Consider the following 21,587-nt stretch of genomic DNA (forward strand, 5'->3'; position numbering starts at 1 on the left):
ATCTTTTGCTCTCCAGTCCTAGATACAGAAGCAATCTACATAGACGCGTTTCTACTGGATTGGTCTTTTATGGACTTATATGCATTCCCACCATTCAAGATAGTCAACAAGGTACTGCAGAAGTTCGCCTCTCACGGAGGGACAAGGTTGACGTTGGTTGCTACCCTCTAGCCCGCGAGAGAGTGGTTCACCGAGGTACTTCAATGGCTGGTAGACTTTCCAAGAAGTCTTCCTCTAAGGGTAGATCTGTTACGTCAGCCCCACGTAAAGAATGTCCATCAAAGCCTCCCCGCTCTTCGTCTGACTTCCTTCACACTATCGAAAGACTCTCAAGAGCTAGAGGTTTTTTCGAAGGAGGCAGTCAGTGCAATTGCAAGAGCTAGGAGAGCTTCTACCATTAGAGTATACCAGTCGAAGTGGGAAGTCTTTCGAGACTGGTGCAAGTCAGCATCTGCGTCCTCGTCCAGTACCTCTGTAGCCCAAATCGCAGATTTTCTTTTACATCTGAGAAAGGTTCGCTCCCTTTCAGCTCCCACGATTAAGGGCTACAGGAGCATGTTGGCTTCGGTCTTTCGACATAGAGGCTTAGATCTTTCCAACAATAAAGATCTCCAAGATCTCCTTAAGTCTTTCGAGACCTCTAAGGAACGTCGTTTGGCAACTCCTGGATGGAACTTAGACGTGGTCCTAAGGTTCCTCATGTCAGACAGGTTTGAGCCATTACATTCAGCCTCCCTGAAGGATCTCACCCTCAAGACACTTTTCCTAGTGTGCTTGGCTTCGGCTAAAAGGGTCAGTGAACTTCATGCCTTCAGTAAGAACATCGGCTTTTCTACAGAAAAAAGCCACTTGTTCACTTCAACTTGGTTTCCTGGCCAAAAATGAACTGCCTTCTCGTCCTTGGCCTAAATCTTTTGATATTCCTTGCTTATCAGAGATCGTAGGCAACGAACTGGAAAGAGTATTATGTCCTGTTAGAGCTCTTAAGTTCGATTTAGCTCGTACTAAGTCATTACGAGGGAAATCTGAGGCATTATGGTGCTCAGTTAAGAAACCTTCATTGCCTATGTCAAAGAATTCTTTGTCATATTTTATCAGATTTTTTTAATACGAGAAGCTCATTCTCACTTGAATGAGAAAGACCGATGTTTGCTTAAGGTTAAGACGCACGAAGTTAGAGATATAGCAACCTCCGTGGCCTTCAAGCAAAATAAATCTCTGCAAAGTATTATGAACGCGACTTCTTGGAGAAACATTTTACTTAAAAGATGTCCAGACTCTTTACGAGGACTGCTACACACTGGGTCCATTCGTTGCAGCGAATGCAGTAGTGGGTGAGGGTTCTACCACTACACTTCCCTAATTCCAATATCCTTTTAATCTGTCTCTTGAAATGTTTTTAATATTGTTTTATGGGTTGTTCGGAAGGCTAAGAAGCCTTTCGCATCCTGATTGATTTGGCGGGTGGTCAAAGTCATTTCTTGAGAGCGCCCAGATTAGGGGTTTGATGAGGTCCTGTTGTATGGGTTGCAGCCCTTGATACTTCAGCTCCTGGGAGTCTGTCAGCATCCTAAGAGGATCGCTGGGCTCCGTGAGGAAGACAGACTTACAAGGCAGAGTAATCGTCTAAGTCAACTTCCTCACCAGGTACCTATTTATTTTGGTTTTGTTATATTGATAACTGCCAAAATGAAAAAACTCTTAGCTTATACGCTGTAAACATAATTAACTCTGGTCTCTACCCACCTCCTTGGGTGTGAATCAGCTATTATATATTCACCGGCTAAGTTAAATATTTAAAAATGATATTTTAATTATAAAATAAATTTTTGAATATACTTACCCGGTGAATATATAAATTAAATGACCCTCCCTTCCTCCCCAATAGAGACGCAGTGGGATGAGAAGAAATTGAAGGTTTTGTTTACATACGAGAGTGGTATCTGGCCGACAGTTGGCGCTGGTGGGCACACCCGCAACCTGCATAGCGATCGCTCGCGAGTTTTTTATGTATGTGTCTGTCGAGCAACAGAGTTGCAGCTATTATATATTCACCGGCTAAGTTAAATATCTAAAAATGATATTTTAATTATAAAATAAATTTTTGAATATACTTACCCGGTGAATATATAAATTGCTATTATATATTCACCGGCTAAGTTAAATATTTAAAATTGTACAGCACTGTACAAATACATGTGAATATATATCTGTGCATATACAGTATGTGCCAAAAGTGTCCATGCTTGGAAATTTGCAAGTACAGTAATGCTTGTAAGAGATCAGTGTATGTGAGTGTGCATTTAAACATGGATGTACAGAATACTTTCATGCTATAATATACATAATTAAGAAGATAAAAACTTTAAAGTAAAATTATAAATGCAAGAATGCAAAACCAAATACAGTGATTGCTACATTATAATTACATATTGATCAAAACATTCATTAAGAAACAAATACGCTGAGTCAAAATTCAGACATCTGTCTCAGTAGCAACAAGACTTTACTGGAGGAGGAATGCTCAATATATGTCAAATGTGTATAAAAATAAGTAATTAAAAGGAACAAGATATCTGGCTTATGATAAAATAAACAAGAAAAGATTCAATTAGCATATGAAATTGATATGGCCCAAGCACATCTTGTAGGTTTGCATTCTCCTACAGCTGTAGTTCAATCAGAAAAGTAACATTTACATTTTACCAGCATTATCAAAAGATTATTTGAGTACAGAAATCAAAATACTGTCCAAATCTCAACATAAATTCTTAGCTTTCATAGATCTAGTTCTTGTAAAGAAAAATGAACTCTGTACATTTTCAGGAATTGTGATACTGTATCAATAATTAGTTGTGAAAAAAATCAAAGAAAACATTTGTGTGGTATAGACAATCCAAAATTCTTACAGTATTTGAAATAAAGAATACGATAAAGCAAGAGAATTCACTAATCATTAGTTCGATTTGAAAATATTAGTTTATAGCTTATTAAAACACAAGGCAATTCCTGAAAGATATATGTGAAACTGTGTAAAATATAAGCTAGAATTAATTATCTGTAGACTTCATCAGTGTTTTACTCTTATGATCAAATATTAAATTCTTCGCTATTACCTTCCAAATTTTACCTACATTTTGACTTTCCATCTCAGCCTAGCAATACTTTCCCTCTTAATAAAAGGAAGAAAATTAATTTAAAGAGGAAAAGACATCATATATAAAACAGTAAAATGCGACCCAAGTTTTCTAAATCATTAATTGATGCAGAACATATTTCCAACGGTTCAAAACGTTCCATTCTTAACTTTGGAAATAAGTTTTGCAGTTTTTCCAAAGTAACCCCACTTTACGTTTTAGGTATCAATCTATGAAGGGATGAGATCACGGACAACATGCTCATCAGTACACAGTCTTGAAGGGCCACTGACATGGTATACTAATTGTGAAAGACCTAAGCTACTCATAAGCCTGAATATTAAGTAACGATATTTACCCTCTAGCGTGCTACTGATTCCATCTTTGCACAAAGGAGAAGAAATTTTGTTGCTTACAGTGTACAGTACTATAATGTTTGGCAGATTTAATAAACAGATTAACCTAAAACACAAACACTAAGAACTTTTAATTGAAGATAGCTTTATTCTAGAAGTGAAATATCTAAAGAAACCTGGTTTACATACTTTACAAATTCCTATAATTACTTTCACGGCTTAAGAAAACTGGGGAAAATACTGGCATGCCAGTGGTCCTGTGAAGCAGATGTGAACAGATGAGGAGAGGAGAGTACAGTGATCAAGATACAGAAAGCAGAGAGAGAGAGAGAGTAGAAAACAGACAGCCATCAATTACCTGAAGCTAAAGGTCCACACCACCATCACCGACACCAATTAGGTCACCACCAGCACGAAAACCAGCACCATAAAAGGGAATTGAGAAAAGACAGGAGGTTTATAAAGGAGGTTATGTCGGTGAAAGAAATTTCATATTAGCAAATATCAAAAAAATGAGGGAGGTTTTAACTAATTGCTACTTGCTTTGAGGGGGTAGGGAGTCAATAGGGAGTAAGCACCCATGCAGGAAATATGGTTCAGTACTACTGTATACAGTATACAAAATGAAGAGAATTGGCAAGACAATACATATATGGTGAAAGCATAAAACTACAGGTATAGTACTTGACTGAATGTCTTGTTTTTTTTTAAACATATTGAAATTTTGTTTGAACTTTTTGAAAAATCCTACAAGAGATCTTTTTGATCTACAGAAAATCCTATACTACAGTATTTACAAATACAAAACAACTGGCGAGTTTAAATTTAAAATTTGAAAATCTAAATGGAAAAACATGCAATCTAGATACAGTACTTACAAAAAATTTGCGATGACTATTTGTTTAAACATAGCTCGAGAAAGTTACTACCGGATACTACATATTAGCCTTTTGAAGCCACCTGATGTCATATTTGAGACTTTCATGTTTACTTTCAATAAAAGATTAATATTTTTCAGTATCTTTTAGAGTACTGTATCAGTAGCATTAGCTGGCATACTTTTCTTAAGTGTAATTTTTCATTGTTTATCCTATCCATAGCAAACAAATACCTTTTACCAAACTTACATAAGTCTGTTTAAAACCTCTTCCTTTAATGCCAATAATGACAAACAATAAACAGACAATCAAAGAACCTCCACATAGAACATGAAAAAATAAAAGCATAATTCTAAACCAAGATTTTAAACTGATGAAATATGGTAAATAAAATGTGATCTTATTTGAAGAAACCTTGACATTAAAATTTGAGATAACATTCACCCACTATACTCAATTTTTTTTTTTTTTTTACCGAGGAGCATTTGCACAGACTCGCAGCGGTGCCCTTTTAGCTTGGAAAAAGTTTCCTGCTACCTGATTGGTTAGAATTATCTTGTCCAACCAATCAGCGATCAGGAAACGTTTTCGAACTAAAAGGGCACCCCTGTGAGTTGGTGCAAATCTGCCTCGCTAAAAAGAATTGACTATAGCTATAACAATAACCAATGAAATGTCAAAAAGTGAGAGGGCTAATCTTTATTCTACAAAGAGGCAATGAAGACCAAAGTAAAATATTGTTTGGTTTGTATCATTTGTTAATTTACATAACTATCCCCGTCTAAAAATAAAGCTCCTGTTACAATGTAATAAAAATGTACAAAATAAATTTGAGATGTTTTTGTCACATGAAGACAATTGTTCTCTTAAAATAAGAAAACCTACTTTTTGTTATCTCAACTGTTTTTAATTGCTCTTACCACTTCAGACTGAAATTCAGACCAACAAGCACAATACAGCGTTTTGATACCAATATTGGTAGTCTAAAATAAAATGGGAACAAAATGCATGTCTTAGAACTCCACTATTAAAATGCTGTGTAACTTCATCATAGTGTTGGCTATTGTTCAGTATAAAAACCTAAACATAAGAAAAGTTAGACATAATCTGAGTTTACATCTATATGAATGAGTAGAGAAATATGATATTTTAATTATAAAATAAATTTTTGAATATACTTACCCGGTGAATATATATAGCTGCAACTCTGTTGCTCGACAGACGAAAAAACTGTAAAAAACTCGCCAGCGATCGCTATACAGGTTGCGGGTGTGCCCATCAGCGCCAACTGTCGGCCAGATACCATACTCAATGTAAACAAAGACTCAATTTCTTCTCATCCCACTGCGTCTCTATTGGAGAGGAAGGGAGGGTCGTTTAATTTATATATTCACCGGGTAAGTATATTCAAAAATTTATTTTATAATTAAAATATCATTTTTAAATATTTAACTTAGCCGGTGAATATATATAGCTGATTCACACCCAGGGTGGTGGGTAGAGACCAGTTAAATATGTTTACATCTTATGAGCTAAGAGTTTTTATTTCATTTTAGAAGTTATCAATATAACAAAAACAAAATAAATAGGTACCTGGTAAGGAAGTCGACTTAGACGATTACTCTGCCTTATAAGTACGTCTTCCTTACGGAGCCTCGCGATCCTCTTAGGATGCTGACAGACCCCTAGGAGCTGAAGTATCAAGGGCTGCAACCCATACAACAGGACCTCATCAAACCCCTAATCTGGGCGCTCTCAAGAAATGACTTTGACCACCCGCCAAATCAACCAGGATGCGAAAGGCTTCTTAGCCTTCCGGACAACCCATAAAAACAACATTAAAAAACATTTCAAGAGACAGATTAAAAGGATATGGAATTAGGGAATTGTAGTGGTTGAGCCCTCACCCACTACTGCACTCGCTGCTACAAATGGTCCCAGTGTGTAGCAGTTCTCGTAAAGAGACTGGACATCTTTCAAGTAAAATGACGCGAACACTGACTTGCTTCTCCAATAGGTTGTGTGGAAAATGAAAAGTAATTTCATTTTTTATTTGCATATTAATCAAATACTTCCATTACTTAGGTGTGAAAATGAAAATTGCTTTATATTTATTTAATTTGCCAAATACACAATTCGTGATCTCTGTTATTTTAGAGGAATCTAAACTGAGCTTGTTGTCACAGTTACTTACAATCTAGTTAGCTAGTAAACTACCGAGATCACCAATTGAGTGTTTACATTAAAGAAAACAGAAGTCTGTTCCAGTTCTTTTGTTCTGGTAGATCAGTTCAACGTGAGGCTGAGTGGAGAGAGGTTTGTCGATCCATCATTATACATATATCCGGCCGATCAACGATCCTATGGTTTTATCCGGGAATTATCTTCGCTCTGGATTTGGATTTTTTTAACCTCATGAACTCAAAGTAATATATAAGTGCGACATCGATGGGGCTCATGGAGACGGCAACCGGGTATTATTCCGTATATCGGAAGTTTGAACCCCTGAGACTACCACACCACCTCGTCCATTAAAGTGCAGCTTTATTCCTGCCGGGCTGATATAAGATGTGAGTAACTTGGTGATTATGCACGCTCAGTATGCTTTAATTTATAACAGTTAACAATTCCATTCATGAATTGTGGCAGCCAGCGTGTCTGCTATTAATATTTAATATAATTTGACCTTGAACATTTTAAATTATACTGTATTTGGTCTATTTTATCAACTTTAAACGCAATTTTCACTGTTTCACCTTTAATATAAATTCGAGTAGATTATCGTGCTTGGCTTGTTATTTGTCAAGTTGTTTTCTTTATATAGCTCGAACTTTCTTAAGGGAAATTTTTTGCGTTGGGTTAGATGCTGTTTTATATCCTTTTACAGTGTATTGTTTCATAAATTTCAGGTCAGTGTTGAATAAAGGGATATATGGTGAAGAGAATATTATTGCAAACGACCACTTGGTAATTTGAGTGGTTGAATATTCTCGAGGACTTCGGAACGGCAACTCGGCTTACTGCTTTCCATTATTTAACTATGTAAACAACCAGATATATTGTTAAATATAGTCATTTTAGAACTATATATTTTATTATATCCCAGAAGTTTATTCAAAGGTTGCGTCCATTATACTTTGCAGAGATCTATTTTGCTTAAAGGCCACGGAAGTTGCTACAGCTCTAACTTCGTGCGTCTTCACCTTAAGCAAAGCTCGGTCTTCCTCACTCAGATGTGAATGAGCTTCTCGTATTAACAATCTGATAAAGTATGACAAAGCATTCTTTGACATAGGCAAGGATGGTTTCTTAACTGAACACCATAAAGCTTCAGATTGGCCTCGTAAAGGTTTAGTACGCTTTAACTAGAACTTAAGAGCTCTAACAGGGCATAAGACTCTTTCTAGTTCATTGCCTACGATCTCCGATAAGCTGGCAATATCGAAAGATTTAGGCCAAGGCCGAGAAGGCAGCTCATTTTTGGCTAGAAAACCAAGTTGCAGCGAACAAGTAGCTTTTTCCGACGAAAATCCGATGTTCTTGCTGAAGGCATGAATCTCACTGACTCTTTTAGCCGAGGCTAAGCATACCAGGAAAAGAGTCTTAAGAGTGAGATCTTTCAGGGAGGCTGATTTTAACGGCTCAAACCTGTCTGACATGAGGAATCTTAGTACCACGTCTAAATTCCATCCAGGGGTAGCCAAACGACGCTCCTTGGTGGTCTCAAAAGACTTAAGGAGGTCTTGCAGATCTTTATTGTTGGAAAGATCTAAGCCTCTATGCCAGAAGACCGATGCCAACATGCTCCTGTAGCCCTTGATAGTGGGAGCTAAAAGGGAACGTCCTTTTCTCAGGTATAAGAGAAAATCAGCTATTTGAGCTACAGAGGTACTGGTCGAGGATACAGAAACTGACTTGCACCAGTCTCGGAAGACTTCCCACTTCGATTGGTAGACTCTAATGGTAGACGCTCTCCTTGCTCTAGCAATCGCACTGGCTGCCTCCTTCGAAAAGCCTCTAGCTCTCGAGAGTCTTTCGATAGTCTGAAGACAGTCGGACGAAGAGCGTGGAGGCTTTGGTGTACCTTCTTTACGTGTGGCTGACGTAGAAGGTCTACTCTTAGAGGAAGACTTCTGGGAACGTCTACTAACCATCGAAGTACCTCGGTGAACCATTCTCTCGCGGGCCAGAGGGGAGCAACTAACGTCAACCTTGTCCCTTCGTGAGAGGCGAACTTCTGCAGTACCTTGTTGACAATCTTGAACGGTGGGAATGCGTAGAGATCCAGATGTGACCAATCTAGGAGGAAGGCATCTATATGTATTGCTGCTGGGTCCGGGACTGGGGAGCAATAGATTGGAAGCCTCTTGGTCAGCGAGGTTGCAAAGAGATCTATGGTTGGTTGACCCCAAGTGGCCCAAAGTCTCTTGCACACATCCTTGTGGAGGGTCCATTCGGTTGGAATTACTTGCCCTTTCCGACTGAGACAATCTGCTATGACGTTCAAGTCGCCTTGGATGAACCTCGTTACTAGGGAGATGTCTTGACCTTTTGACCAGATGAGCAGGTCCCTTGCGATCTCGTACAACGTCAGTGAGTGGGTACCTCCTTGTTTGGAGATGTACGCCAAGGCCGTGGTGTTGTCCGAGTTTACTTCCACCACTTTGCCTCGAAGGAGATACTCGAAGCTTTTCAAAGCCAGATGAACTGCCAACAGCTCCTTGCAGTTGATATGCATGCTCCTCTGACTCGAGTTCCACAGACCTGAGCATTCCCGACCGTCCAGTGTCGCGCCCCAGCCCAAGTCCGATGCGTCCGAGAAGAGAACGTGGTTGGGAGTCTGAACAGCCAGGGGAAGACCCTCTCTTAGGTTGATATTGTCCTTCCACCAAGTCAGACAAGACTTTATCTTTCCGGAAATCGGGATCGAGACCGCCTCTAGCGTCTTGTCCTTTTTCCAGTGAAAAGCCAGATGGAATTGAAGAGGACGGAGGTGTAGTCTTCCTAGTGATACAAATTGTTCCAGGGATGACAGCATCCCTACCAGACTCATCCACAGCCTGACTGAGCAGCGTTCCTTCTTCAGCATCTTCTGGATGGATAGCAGGGCTTGATCTATTCTGGGGGCCGACGGAAAAGCCCGAAAAGCTAGACTGTGAATCTCCATCCCTAAATACAGAATAGTTTGGGATGGGACCAGCTGCGACTTTTCCAAATTGACTAGGAGTCCCAATTCCTTGGTCAGATCTAGAGTCCACTTTAGATTCTTCAGACAGCGACGACTGGAAGAGGCTCTGAGAAGCCAGTCGTCCAAATAAAGGGAGGCTCGGATGTCCGATAAGTGGAGGAATTTGGCTACATTCCTCATCAGCCTCGTAAACACGAGAGGAGCTGTGCTTAGGCCAAAGCACAGGGCCCAAAACTGGTAAACCACATCTTCGAAGACGAATCTCAGAAAAGGTTGGGAGTCTGAGTGAATGGGGATATGGAAGTAGGCGTCCCTTAGGTCTAGCGAGACCATCCAGTCTTCCTTTCTGACCGCTGCTAAGACTGACTTTGTGGTCTCCATGGAGAACTTCGTCTTTGTGACAAAGACATTCAGAGCACTGACGTCTAGCACCGGTCTCCAACCTCCTGTCTTCTTTGAAACTAGGAAGAGACGGTTGTAAAATCCCGGTGATCGAAGGTCCGAGACTTTGACCACCGCTCCCTTCTCTAGCAAAAGAGACACTTCCAGTTTCAGGGCTTGTCTCTTTTCTTCCTCTCTGTACCTGGGAGAGAGATCGATGGGGGACGTCGCTAGAGGGGGTTTGCGTACAAAAGGGATTTTGTACCCCTCTCTGAGTAACTTCACAGATTGTTGATCTGCGCCTCTCTTCTCCCAGGCTTGCCAGAAGTTCTTGAGTCTGGCTCCCACTGCTGTCTGAAGTTGCGGGCAGTCAGACTCTGCCCTTGGAGGACTTGGGTCCTTTCCTCTTCCCTCGTTTCCCTTCGGCACGAGCACCTCCTCTGCTGGAGGCTCTGCCACGAAAGGGCGGAATAAAACGAGACGCTGGAGTGTCTATCCTCGGTCTAGCAGACAATGTAGGCAAAGGGGGAGCTTTGCGAGCCGAGGACGCAACTAGATCATGGGTGTCCTTCTGAACTAACGATGCGGCAATTTCCTTTACCAAGACTTCAGGAAACAGGCACTTGGAAAGGGGAGCAAAGAGAAGTTCAGATCTCTGGCATGGCGTAACTCCAGCAGACAGGAAAGAACAGAGAGACTCTCAATTCTTCAGGACTCCGGACGTGAATGAGGCAGCTAGCTCATTGGACCCATCATGGACGGCCTTGTCCATGCAGGACATAATGAGCAAGGAAATATCCTTATCTGCCGAAGAGATTTTCCTGCTCAGGGCTCCTAAGCACCAGTCTAAAAAGTTAAAGACTTCAAAAGCCCTAAATATCCCTTTAAGAAGGTGGTCCAGGTCCGATGGTGACCAACAAACCTTCGAGCGTCTCATGGCAAGGCGGCGGGGAGAGTCTACAAGACTTGAGAAGTCGCCCTGGGCAGAGGCAGGAACTCCCAAGCCGAGAACTTCTCCCGTGGCATACCAGACGCTCGATCTAGAAGAGAGTTTAGATGGGGGAAAGGCAAATGCTGTCTTCCCTAAACTCTTCTTAGACTCTAACCAGTCTCCTAACAGCCGCAAAGCTCTCTTGGATGAGCGTGAGAGAACGAGTTTCGTAAAGGCAGGTGCGGTAGCGGGCACTCCTAATACAAACTCTGACGGAGGAGAACGAGGAGCCACAGAAACAAAGTGGTCCGGAAACAACTCCTTGAATACAGCCATGACTTTTCTAAAGTCAAATGATGGTTGAGTTGCCTTAGGCTCGTCCAGTTCTGAAGGTTGATCGTCTTGTGGTTCAGCAACGTCCTCATCTGATAGTTCCTCATCCGAAAACTGATGAGGAAACGGCAACGGAGTGGGCAACGTCTGGCTCGCTGAGTCCGGTCGCACTGATGCATGCGTGACGGAGCCGGACGCAACGTCATGGAACTGCTGCACAGTCTGTGAACTGTCAACAACCATGGGTGCGCGAGGACGGTTCTAGGAATTCTTGCCGCATACATTTTCGCCGTAGGACTTTTTGTCACGGACTTTTTGTCGTAGGAAACTTTGCCACTAGGTATTTTTGCCGTAGGGAATTCTTGCCGCAAATTGCATATTACTTTTATAATTTAAAGGTATATGAAAGAGTTGACCTATAAAAAGAATAAGTATAGTGGCCTACATACATATATCTAATGCGATGGATGGTCTCTGATAATTAGCTCTTACTTATGAAGTTTTAAACAAGCAGTTTTAGCCCATACATACACTCCACTGGTCTTTGATAAATAGCTCGTGCTTCTAAAATTTAAAACAAGTTGTTTATAAACAAAAAGTATACATACCTTCTTACATACATACATACATACACACATACATCTAATTAGCTCTTACTTAGTAAGTTTTAAACAAGCAGTTTTTAGCATACATACATACACTCTACTACATACATGAATGCCGTATAATTAATAAAATATATCTAAATTATGAGTATAAAAGGGTATGAGAATAATAGTGTATTATAAAACTGAAAGTTTATTTATTTAAAACAAGTAATAAATTTAAGAGCAATTGAAGTTACAATAAATATTCAAATATTCATCATTGTCAAAATAAAATCAATAACAAAGGTATTACAATATAGAAGGTTTATTTATTTAAAATTCAAAATATTTAAAAATAAAAAAACTTTAACTTTAGAATGAGTGCAAATTCATTGCAATAACTTTACGCTGAAAATTATATCTCGAAACAATTCTTTGTATTAGTACATAAACATCTTTGGACTTTTTCTTCATGTGAGATGCTTCGCCGCGTTCAATATCAAATCTTTTCTTTTATGCTCGACTCTTCGTTTTTCAAAAGGTTAATCAATTGCCAAATATTTGGGTGGATATTTGTAAAAGAACTTTGCAAGGCCTTATGAAACCCTTCTAAACTATTATTGGTGTTTGCAAACTTATTTAAAGTCCGTTCATAAACATTCCACATATCCACAGGAAATGTTGGACCGACTCTTCGTCTATGAGGGCCCCTGCCTCTTACCCCACCAAAATAATACGTCTCAAAATAAGATACCAGGTCCTGAGGCAAAGCATCGTTGTCAACTAGTTCCTCAAGTGCTCTAATAACGTCACTAGAAAGAACAAATGCAAGTGCTGTAAAGCATTTGACTAAGGTGTTAAATTCCGAATCACTCTGGTAACGCACTTTATGGCCAAATTCACAGACTTTTCGAAAAATATTTTTAGCTAAATGAAACAAACATCCAGTTACACTCACATTTGGGAAATAATTTTGGAAACTATCAAAATTTGCTTTTTCAAAATCAGTCATCAAAGTTTCAGGTTGCAAAGTTGAACGCAATTCCTTGAGAACCCCAAAAAATATTCCATACGTCTCCGCAGACTTGTTAGGAAGTAAGGCAAATATGCGTGATATACTAACGTTATCTATAAGAATGTGTAATGTATATAGCTGATAATATATATCAGGGGCACATTTGAATGTTCCATCACAAGCCCAATGTCTGAGATTTTCCAGGTCATCTAATCCAGAATGGGTGCCGAATATTAAGATTCTGCTGACGTCATCTTCGCCACTGTTATATAATAAAAAGTTTTCGCCACTTTCGAGACGCGTAAAGTCTTCAGGAATTGCATAGCCATTTCTAGCATTAGGAATAGGAAGAGCCTGTACATGAACCTGCCTCCATTTCCTAATATTTCGAGACAAAGTTGCATTAGATGGCATAAGATAACATCCCGCTTCATCTAAGCTAGCAGAAGTACTGGCAATAAATGATCTTGCAGACAACTGGGAATTAGTAGCATTTTCTTTCATTTTTTGCTAAGGTGGAGTACACTTTTGGTTTTGTTGGGTTAGCGGAATGGCTATGTTCACCAACAGTTTTGCATATTGCTATATCACCTTCACTTTTCAGAAGTGTGTGGACTCTTGCTTTACAGTTTTTAATTTCACACTTCCAATAAGTTTTACTTTCTAATGTTCTGTCGATTCTGTATACGAAATTATTATCGTCAACTAACTTTTCGCCTCCACGGATAGTTTTCACAGTATGCGGCATTGTGAAGGGCTTGAATAATGGAACATAAATCTATTCTAAGCCGAAAAAAGTTACTGTTATTTTAAATATTTTCCAACTTTAAAAATACATACATAGATGTATGTGTGTATGTATGTATGCAAGTAGGTATGTAACAACGTGTTTTAGACTTTAGAAGCACGAGCTATTTATCAAAGACCAGTGGAGTGTATGTATGGGCTAAAACTGCTTGTTTAAAACTTCATAAGTAAGAGCTAATTATCAGAGACTATCCATCGCATTAGATGTATGTATGTAGGCCACTATACTTATTTTTTTTTTATAGGTCAACTCTTTCATATACATTTAAATGATAAAAGTAATATGAAATTTGCGGCAAGAATTCCTTACGGCAAAAATACCTAGTGGCAAAGATTCCTACGGCAAAAAGTCTGTGACAAAAAGTCCTACGGCGAAAATGTATGCGGCAAGAATTCCGGTCACCCGCGAGGACGCACAGCGTCCACCCGAGACTGTCTAGACCGTCTGGGTTGTGCAGTCAACACCAAACCGGGTTGCGGAGGTTGACGCACCGCGTCAAAACAAGTCACCTCTGATGGTTGCTGAACGTCCTGAACGTCAACAACCACCTCCGTGCGTCGCCTAACGTCAACATGCGGCTGGCAACCCACACTGGGTCGCATCGGAGGAGGAACCACCTCAACTGGTAGACGCGAGAAGGTAACCTCAGCGTCAACAGGACGCACAACAGACCGCTTGGAAGGTTGTTGGCCAGAAGGTTCAGCAGCAACCTTCTCCGCATTAAAGTCCTCCATCAAGGACGCAAGCTTGGACTGCATGTCTTGCAGCAAAACCCATTTAGGGTCTACGGGAGCAGGTGCGGCAACAGACGGGGTTAGCGACTGAGGCGGTACCGCTTTGCCTCTCTTAGGCGGTGAGCAGTCATCAAATGACGGCAACGAGTCCGAACTGACCCAGTGGCTACAACCGGGACGTTGGACTTGTCCTGAAGGGACCGACTTACGTTTTAAAGGTCGTGAGACCTTGGTCCAAAGTTTCTTACGAGAAACACCTTCGGACGACGAGGTAAAAACGGGCTCTCTCGTCTTACGTAGGTAGGGGCGATCTTGGGGAGATACGCCTGATACCATGGAGGGAACGTCTGTTCGCTGATCAAGGCCTCTCGAACCCATGCGTCGTACGACATTGCTTCTCCCCTGGGCTTGGGAGCTTGCAAGAGGTCCCGGACTAGGAGGACGACAGGCACGAACAGACGAACCCTCAAGCGCAACACTGTTCACAACACTTTCACTAGGCACTTTATCACTTCCCGCGGCACTTTGGCACTTTAGCTCCTTAACATCCGCCATGAGTTGATTGCGGTCACTTGCAAGGGACTCAACTCTCTCCCCCAAGGCATGGATAGCACGCATCATGTCAGCCATCGATGGTTCCTGAGTGCTAGGAGGGGGGTTAGGAACAACCACTACAGGGGAAGGAACAGGTTGAGGGACATGAGGAGAGGAAAAATCTATCGACCTAGAAGAACTTCTCCTTAATCTATCTCTCTCTAGCCTGCGTGTGTACTTCTCAAATTCGATAAAATCGAATTCCGAAAGGCCCACGCATTCCTCACACCGATCTTCCAATTGACAGGTTTTACCCCGACAATTGGAACAAACAGTGTGAGGGTCGAGAGAAGCCTTTGGAAGACGCCTAGAACAGTCCCTAGCATTGCATTTTCTAAACTTGGGAACTTGTGAAAGGTCAGCCATTTTGAATTGGTCAAGGGAAAATTCCAAAAAACGATCTAAGTCATCAACAATGAATCCGATACAAAAAAGAGTTCAAGGATTTATTTGAAGAAAAACCCTGCACAGCCAAAGCTCAAAACCAAAATAAGGTACTTCACCAAATATGATGGGAAAAACTCCAGGTTTCAACAGCGAGTAAAGTACGTCTTGTCGACACGTCGACAGAGAAGAAATTGAGTCTTTGTTTACATTGAGTATGGTATCTGGCCGACAGTTGGCGCTGATGGGCACACCCGCAACCTGTATAGAGATCGCTGGCGAGTTTTTTACAGTTTTTTTGTCTGTCGAGCAACAGAGTTGCAGCTATATATATTCACCGGCTAAGTTAAATATTTAAAAATTAAATCATAAGAAAGTTTACTCCCACAAATTCCGCACCAAAATTTTTCAAACAAACCATATTTTCAATACTGAGGACTGCTCTCATAAAATGCAGCACAAAAAACAATCCTGATAAGATGAAACCCAAATTCTATAAGAAAGAGTTATTCTAAAGGAATAGAAAGTAGGCGTCTAATCTGCATTTCGTGATAGATCGAAACCAGCTGCCAGTCTGGTCTTTGATCTCTGAACCAAGTGGTTATATACAGGGGACCGGTTGATGGAAATGCGAGGGTTACGCAACATAAGAACCTGGAGTAACTCGAGAGTTTGAGGCTAGCATAGAGATGACAGGGACTCTGTTTGAGCTGTAGATCATCAGGATCCTACTGGTTAGCGTATTAGAACCGTTAGGCCAAACTTGAGAAGTTAGCCCGGAGTTTAAAACAGGGCAGGCTAGGCTAGATGCACTGCCTTGTTCAAAGGCTCATAGACTTTCTAAGATAAACAAACACAGCAAAAGTTGTAAAAGATTAAGAAGCTCTCTACTATTAACCCAAAATTGCTCCACAATAGCTTAAGTGGAATTTAAACATCCTCTAAAGTATCTTAGTATGCTCTGGATTTTCCCCTGAACGAAACATTAACCTAATTTTATATTTAAAAAAAAATAAAACTATCAGCTATAATAGTCATAGTCTATCACAGCTGAGGACTATGAAGCATGAAGTAGGAGATGATGAATGGAGAAATATTGAATTGAAAGCTCAAGTTAGAACGACTGGCGAAATCTAACCGAGGCCCTTGGTATCAATAGGCATAGGAGGAGATGATGATGCTCATAGGAACTGTTAGCAAACAACATTTCTCAGAATAATAAAACAAAACTCCCTCCTCTGGACGACAAGCAGTCTCAAAATTGCTATAACCACTCTCACCAGCATTCACAGCCATTCCAGAAAAAGACATCCCCTATTAAAATGTTAATTAACCTAAAATCATAACGATAGGTTCAATCTGGATCACGGGTAGTAAACAAATAAACATGTGTGATGCTGGTAAACACGGAAAGAGAATTGAAAGACAAAGAAACTGTGATGTAACCATGCTCAGATAGCTGCCATCAATCTCCAGATTGGCTCAAAATACATAACTGTAGGGGGAGGCATTGTACAAGGAAAGAAAATGGGAAATTTTTATTTTACGGTAGACACAACATTTAAACTGCTTCTTGAGAGAAGCAATATGAAGATCAGGGGAGTTTCAGAGAAATAATTATAACTATTCCTCAGTTTTACAAGTCAAAATTACTTTTTTATTGTATCCCATTACTTTGGTATTAAATTGTTGGGTATATTTATAGTTTACAAAGCTAAGCACTTGCACTTTAGGAGTCTGAAGGATGCTTCTCCAGCAAAGATAAGACCCTCATCACCTTATTCCCATATTCACTTTTCATTTCTCAAGTTGAAAGGGCATCTTTGCTTAAGCAGTATAGTATTTATAGGTTTAAAGGCAACTCATGAATGGCAGAGGCAAAGAACAGTGACAGTCCCCTAGCAGAGCAAAGCCCTAAAGACAGACCAAATGTCCACATGATCAGCACCCTTGACCCCTCTCCAGTCAAGCTAGGACAAGACAAGGGAAGGCTAGGCAATGGCTGCTGATGACTCAGCAGGTAGACCTATAAAGCTTCCCCCCCAAACGCCCGACCCGCAATCCTTAGCTTACGAGGATGGTGAGGTTGCAGACACTAGAAGCAACTATCTAGTTTGAGAGGGACTCAATCTTCAATCCAGCAGAACACCATGTTGGGACATTTCCAATAGGCCACCACAACCTAACTGAAGTTTATATCTACAAAACTTGATATCTGGTACAAAAAATTCTGTAGATTCATAAAGTGCACATGGTGGCCTTACTTGAGCAAAATGTCTACATAAAACGGCAGACAAAGTAGAAACAATACCAGCATCGGATATGTCTGCATGTATTCAAATCACAAGAGGATGTAGAATCACTTGAAATATAAATTGTATGTGGTGAGCAATTAGCTGTGGTATGATCTTTCAGGGAAGCTGGTGAAACAGCCAATGTCGACAAAAGTGCCAGTCTGAGAAAGCGGTCAAAATAATAAATGGGAACCGAGGTGATAGAATTTGATATATTTGTGGTGTAGGGAATGGGTTTTTACCTGCAACAATAACAGTTATTCAACTGATGACAAAACACTCTAAAGGTTCTTGGAAGTAAGAAGAATAAGGTGGATTGTAAATTTAACTTAATCAACCAATGAGGCATGCATGAACATTGCTAACATGGCCTAAGCTTAAACTTTTGTGTACTAATTTTTTAAGTACACAGCATACTTCTCAGACAGAACCAGAATCTTTTTTAATAGTCTTCAAGTCAGAGGGCAACTGTACTCTTAAGAGATTAGGTGGGGAGGCCTGAAGATATGACAAAAAGCATTCAGCAACCAAGAATTGGATACTCTGTGAAGGTATACATTCAGAACTTCAACTTGACACAAGAAAGTTTTCCTTTCATCCTTCTAAACAAGTTAGAAAGAAAGATATATCAAAGCTAAATGATTCTGAGATATTATACTGACCTGGCAGCTAAGTTTTCAAGATGAAATCTTCATAAAAGAAAAGATCTATTGACTGCCAGTTTCTGATAGTCAGTGCTGGAGACTTGATATTTTCATCATCATCATCTCCTCCTACGCCTATAGACGCAAAGGGCCTTGGACTGATATTTTAGCAGCTGTAAATGTTTATTGGGTATGATATACCCCTTAAGTTAGCTATAAGTTCCATGCGCTTAACCTTTTCCATAGTTTATTAGGTTTAGATGAATCTTTGGTTAGAATATCATCAGCCATTGCCCTATCATTTATCTCCTCTCATGGACGAATGGCCGGAAACAGACCGAGGGAATGACCAAGAGATTCATGGGTGAAAACCTTCAAGAAAGCAAATCGAGGCGAGACATTTCAGCAGCTGGCACAGATGGCAATGAATAGGGACCTCTGGAGAGAATGGCCACATCAGATGCAGGAACCCAACCCGGAGAATTCCTGAATGGATTTAGCAAGTGAAATGCGCAGGATGTAATTCTCATACGCAGTTACAGGACAAATGTCTTACATACTACAGAAGTTAATATTAAGGAACTTCAGATGATTGAAAAATAATGTTTATTGCTCTTAAGGGAGGACCAAGATACGAGAAAGTCTATTGCTTACCAATTTCTTAAGTAAATAAAGTACCTGATTAATGTGGAGTTTGTGAGACCTATCCATAATAAAAGTTGGCCAACCTTGTGTAGAGAAATGTGAAGAGGTCCACACGTACGGTATCTAAATGTCAAATAGCCTCTTAAAAACAACCGGAAATGACATTTCAGATAATTTGACGATATTTTCAATGACATTTATATGGAGGTAAAAGCCTATTCTTTTGGAGCATATGAATTTTCTATAATGTATAAGATTTTCAAATTCATCACCACAGTTCCATCATATATAATAATACCTCTATCCTCCGGTGCATGTATTTTGTATAGATTAAACCAGGGTTTTTGTTCATTGTTTACGCAATCCACTATCAGATACAATGGCTTTCGTTTCATGTAATTGGTCATAAACCTGTTGAAGACTATATGGTCTAAATTAAAAATGGGTTTAATTTTATGTGCTTGGAGAGTCACCTATGAGATACTACGTAGTTAAGGTTAGTGATGGTTTAAGTTTAATGCATTGTGACACTCACCTACCAAAGGGTGCTATTTTTCTTATTCTGTCTTCTAAAAAAAAAAGGGATTTTCAAACATTCTAATTAAAATCTATGGCTAAAAGATTATTCTAATTTATCAAAGTATAATGGCACTGAAAACAATTCTTCTTTCAGTATTTAAATAAATCAGTTTAATTCCACTTCCTTATATTCTAAAACTTGGTACAGTAAAAGATATACTGATCATAATGACTTGAAGCAGAAGAGCACTCTTCATCTAAGTCCACAGCCTTACTGATAACAAATTTTAATGTGAAATACAAATAAATTTCATTCACCTTTCATGACTTATTAATTCACTAAAGTCTTTAATATCATCAGGCTACTGTCGACCATATTAGAGATTATATCCTTTTCACAAATGTTTTATAGCTACAACCTATCAAATCAAATATTGAAAAGTCTTCTAATGAAAGATAAACATTATTACAGGACAAGGACAATAATGTGTTAAGAATCCAATAATGATTTCACTAGATCAGCAATTTAGAATTATTTTGATTTTTGTGATTGAGAATTTAAGGTGTAGTTTGTTTAAAATACTGATTTCAATTGCCAGGTACCAGGCATCACTAATTGCTTTAATTATGCTGGTGTACATTTTGGCCTAACGACTGAACATGGATCTATTTACCAAGCAGGTTTCATTATCAGATTCTGAGTCAACCTGTCAATTAGGGGTGCTTGTTAATTACAATAGAAGGTATAAGTGTTCCGCGCCAATATTTCCTGTTTAAAAACAAGTTAAAAGTCAAAGAAATTTCAACAGATATCACCTCTTAAAATGCAGCACTGTAGATAAATGTACTTACAAAAATTACGCTAGGAGGATATTCCTTGCAACCTACCTGCAACAGGTTTGACAACCACTCCTGAAATACCCAAAACCACTCCCATTACGAACGTCTGACCCGCATACAGAAGGGATTTTGGCACTGATGTCTGTATCACTAGTCTCTGCCGACGTTTCTTTATGGAAGAGATATTTGGATTGAACTGATATCTATGATGAGTAACTATCAAAATATTATCTAAAGAATATATTGAAATATCAATTAAAGCAAGGTGTCTGGTTGACACAGGATCTTATACAAATTTCCAATATATCCAACAAAATATATTTTTGCCACACTGAAATAGAAATCTCTTTGACTATGGAATGGTCAATTTCATGTTAAGACATTTAATTTACAAAGAAAAAAATATATTGTGAAATAATTTGAAGAATTGATAAGCATTATAGTAATGTAATTATAAATTTGTAGTGATGTAACATGTCACTTGTACAGTATAGCTTAACATACCTTTTTATATTCCTGGTCAAAAGTAAGACTGACTATTGTATTTCCAATAGCAGAGGAGATAAGGTTAAGGCTGTCCGCTGTACCTCCAACAACGTGACCCATTAGACTCTGCGCACCACGAGCTATTCCTTCCGCAAATTCATCAGGCCCTTCGATGATACCCTGAAGAGAAAGAAAATGCTAGCACAGGGTACTTTAACCCTTTTACCCCCAATGGACGTACTGGTACGTTTCACAAATCTCATCCCTTTACCCCCATGGACGTACCGGTACGTCCTTGCAAAATACTGCTATTTAAATTTTTTTTAATATTTTTGATAACTTTATGAGAAACTTCAGGCATTTTCCAAAAGAATGAGACCAACCTGACCTCTCTATGATGAAAATTAAGGCTGTAAGAGCTATTTAAAAAAATATATATTGCAAAATGTGCTTAAAAAAGAAAACGCCTGGGGGTTAAGGGTTGGAAAATTCCAAATAGCTTGGAGGTAAAAGGGTTAAAAACAAATATATTTGAGTTGAAAAACTAAATAACTGTTCAGAATCTTGAAAAGTATATTGGAAGTACTTACTAAAGCTGGTTGATAAATGAGATCTTTAACACCTTGTGACAAATCTCTTAGTCTCTGATATGGATTGCCTAGAATGTCCAATCCCAACACCAACACATAAATCTGTAAGGAAAAGTCAAGCTTACAAACTTATACAGTTATTAAACCACAATATCTTAACCCTATACCTTGAGTGTTCCAAATAACTATCAGCTTTATTAAGGTGTTTCTTTTATCATTTAGCATTTTCTGGGCTCAACCTGT

General features: G+C 39.4%; 1 protein-coding gene across 2 annotated transcripts in view; it reads right to left on the reverse strand.

Annotated features, from left to right (window-relative positions):
• Positions 1-21,587, reverse strand: part of LOC137640314 (intermembrane lipid transfer protein VPS13A-like) — a 158,496-nt gene that overhangs the window by 41,676 nt on the left and 95,233 nt on the right. For both annotated transcript variants that reach the window (XM_068372947.1, XM_068372946.1), the window contains exons 38-40: positions 21,345-21,446; positions 20,773-20,934; positions 20,317-20,437 (exon numbers count right to left, since the gene is read on the reverse strand). In XM_068372947.1, the coding sequence (XP_068229048.1) occupies positions 20,317-20,437; positions 20,773-20,934; positions 21,345-21,446 (385 nt within the window). The remainder of the gene's footprint in view (positions 1-20,316; positions 20,438-20,772; positions 20,935-21,344; positions 21,447-21,587) is intronic.

Source organism: Palaemon carinicauda, chromosome 4, assembly GCF_036898095.1.
Source record: "Palaemon carinicauda isolate YSFRI2023 chromosome 4, ASM3689809v2, whole genome shotgun sequence".
NCBI lineage: Eukaryota > Metazoa > Arthropoda > Malacostraca > Decapoda > Palaemonidae > Palaemon > Palaemon carinicauda.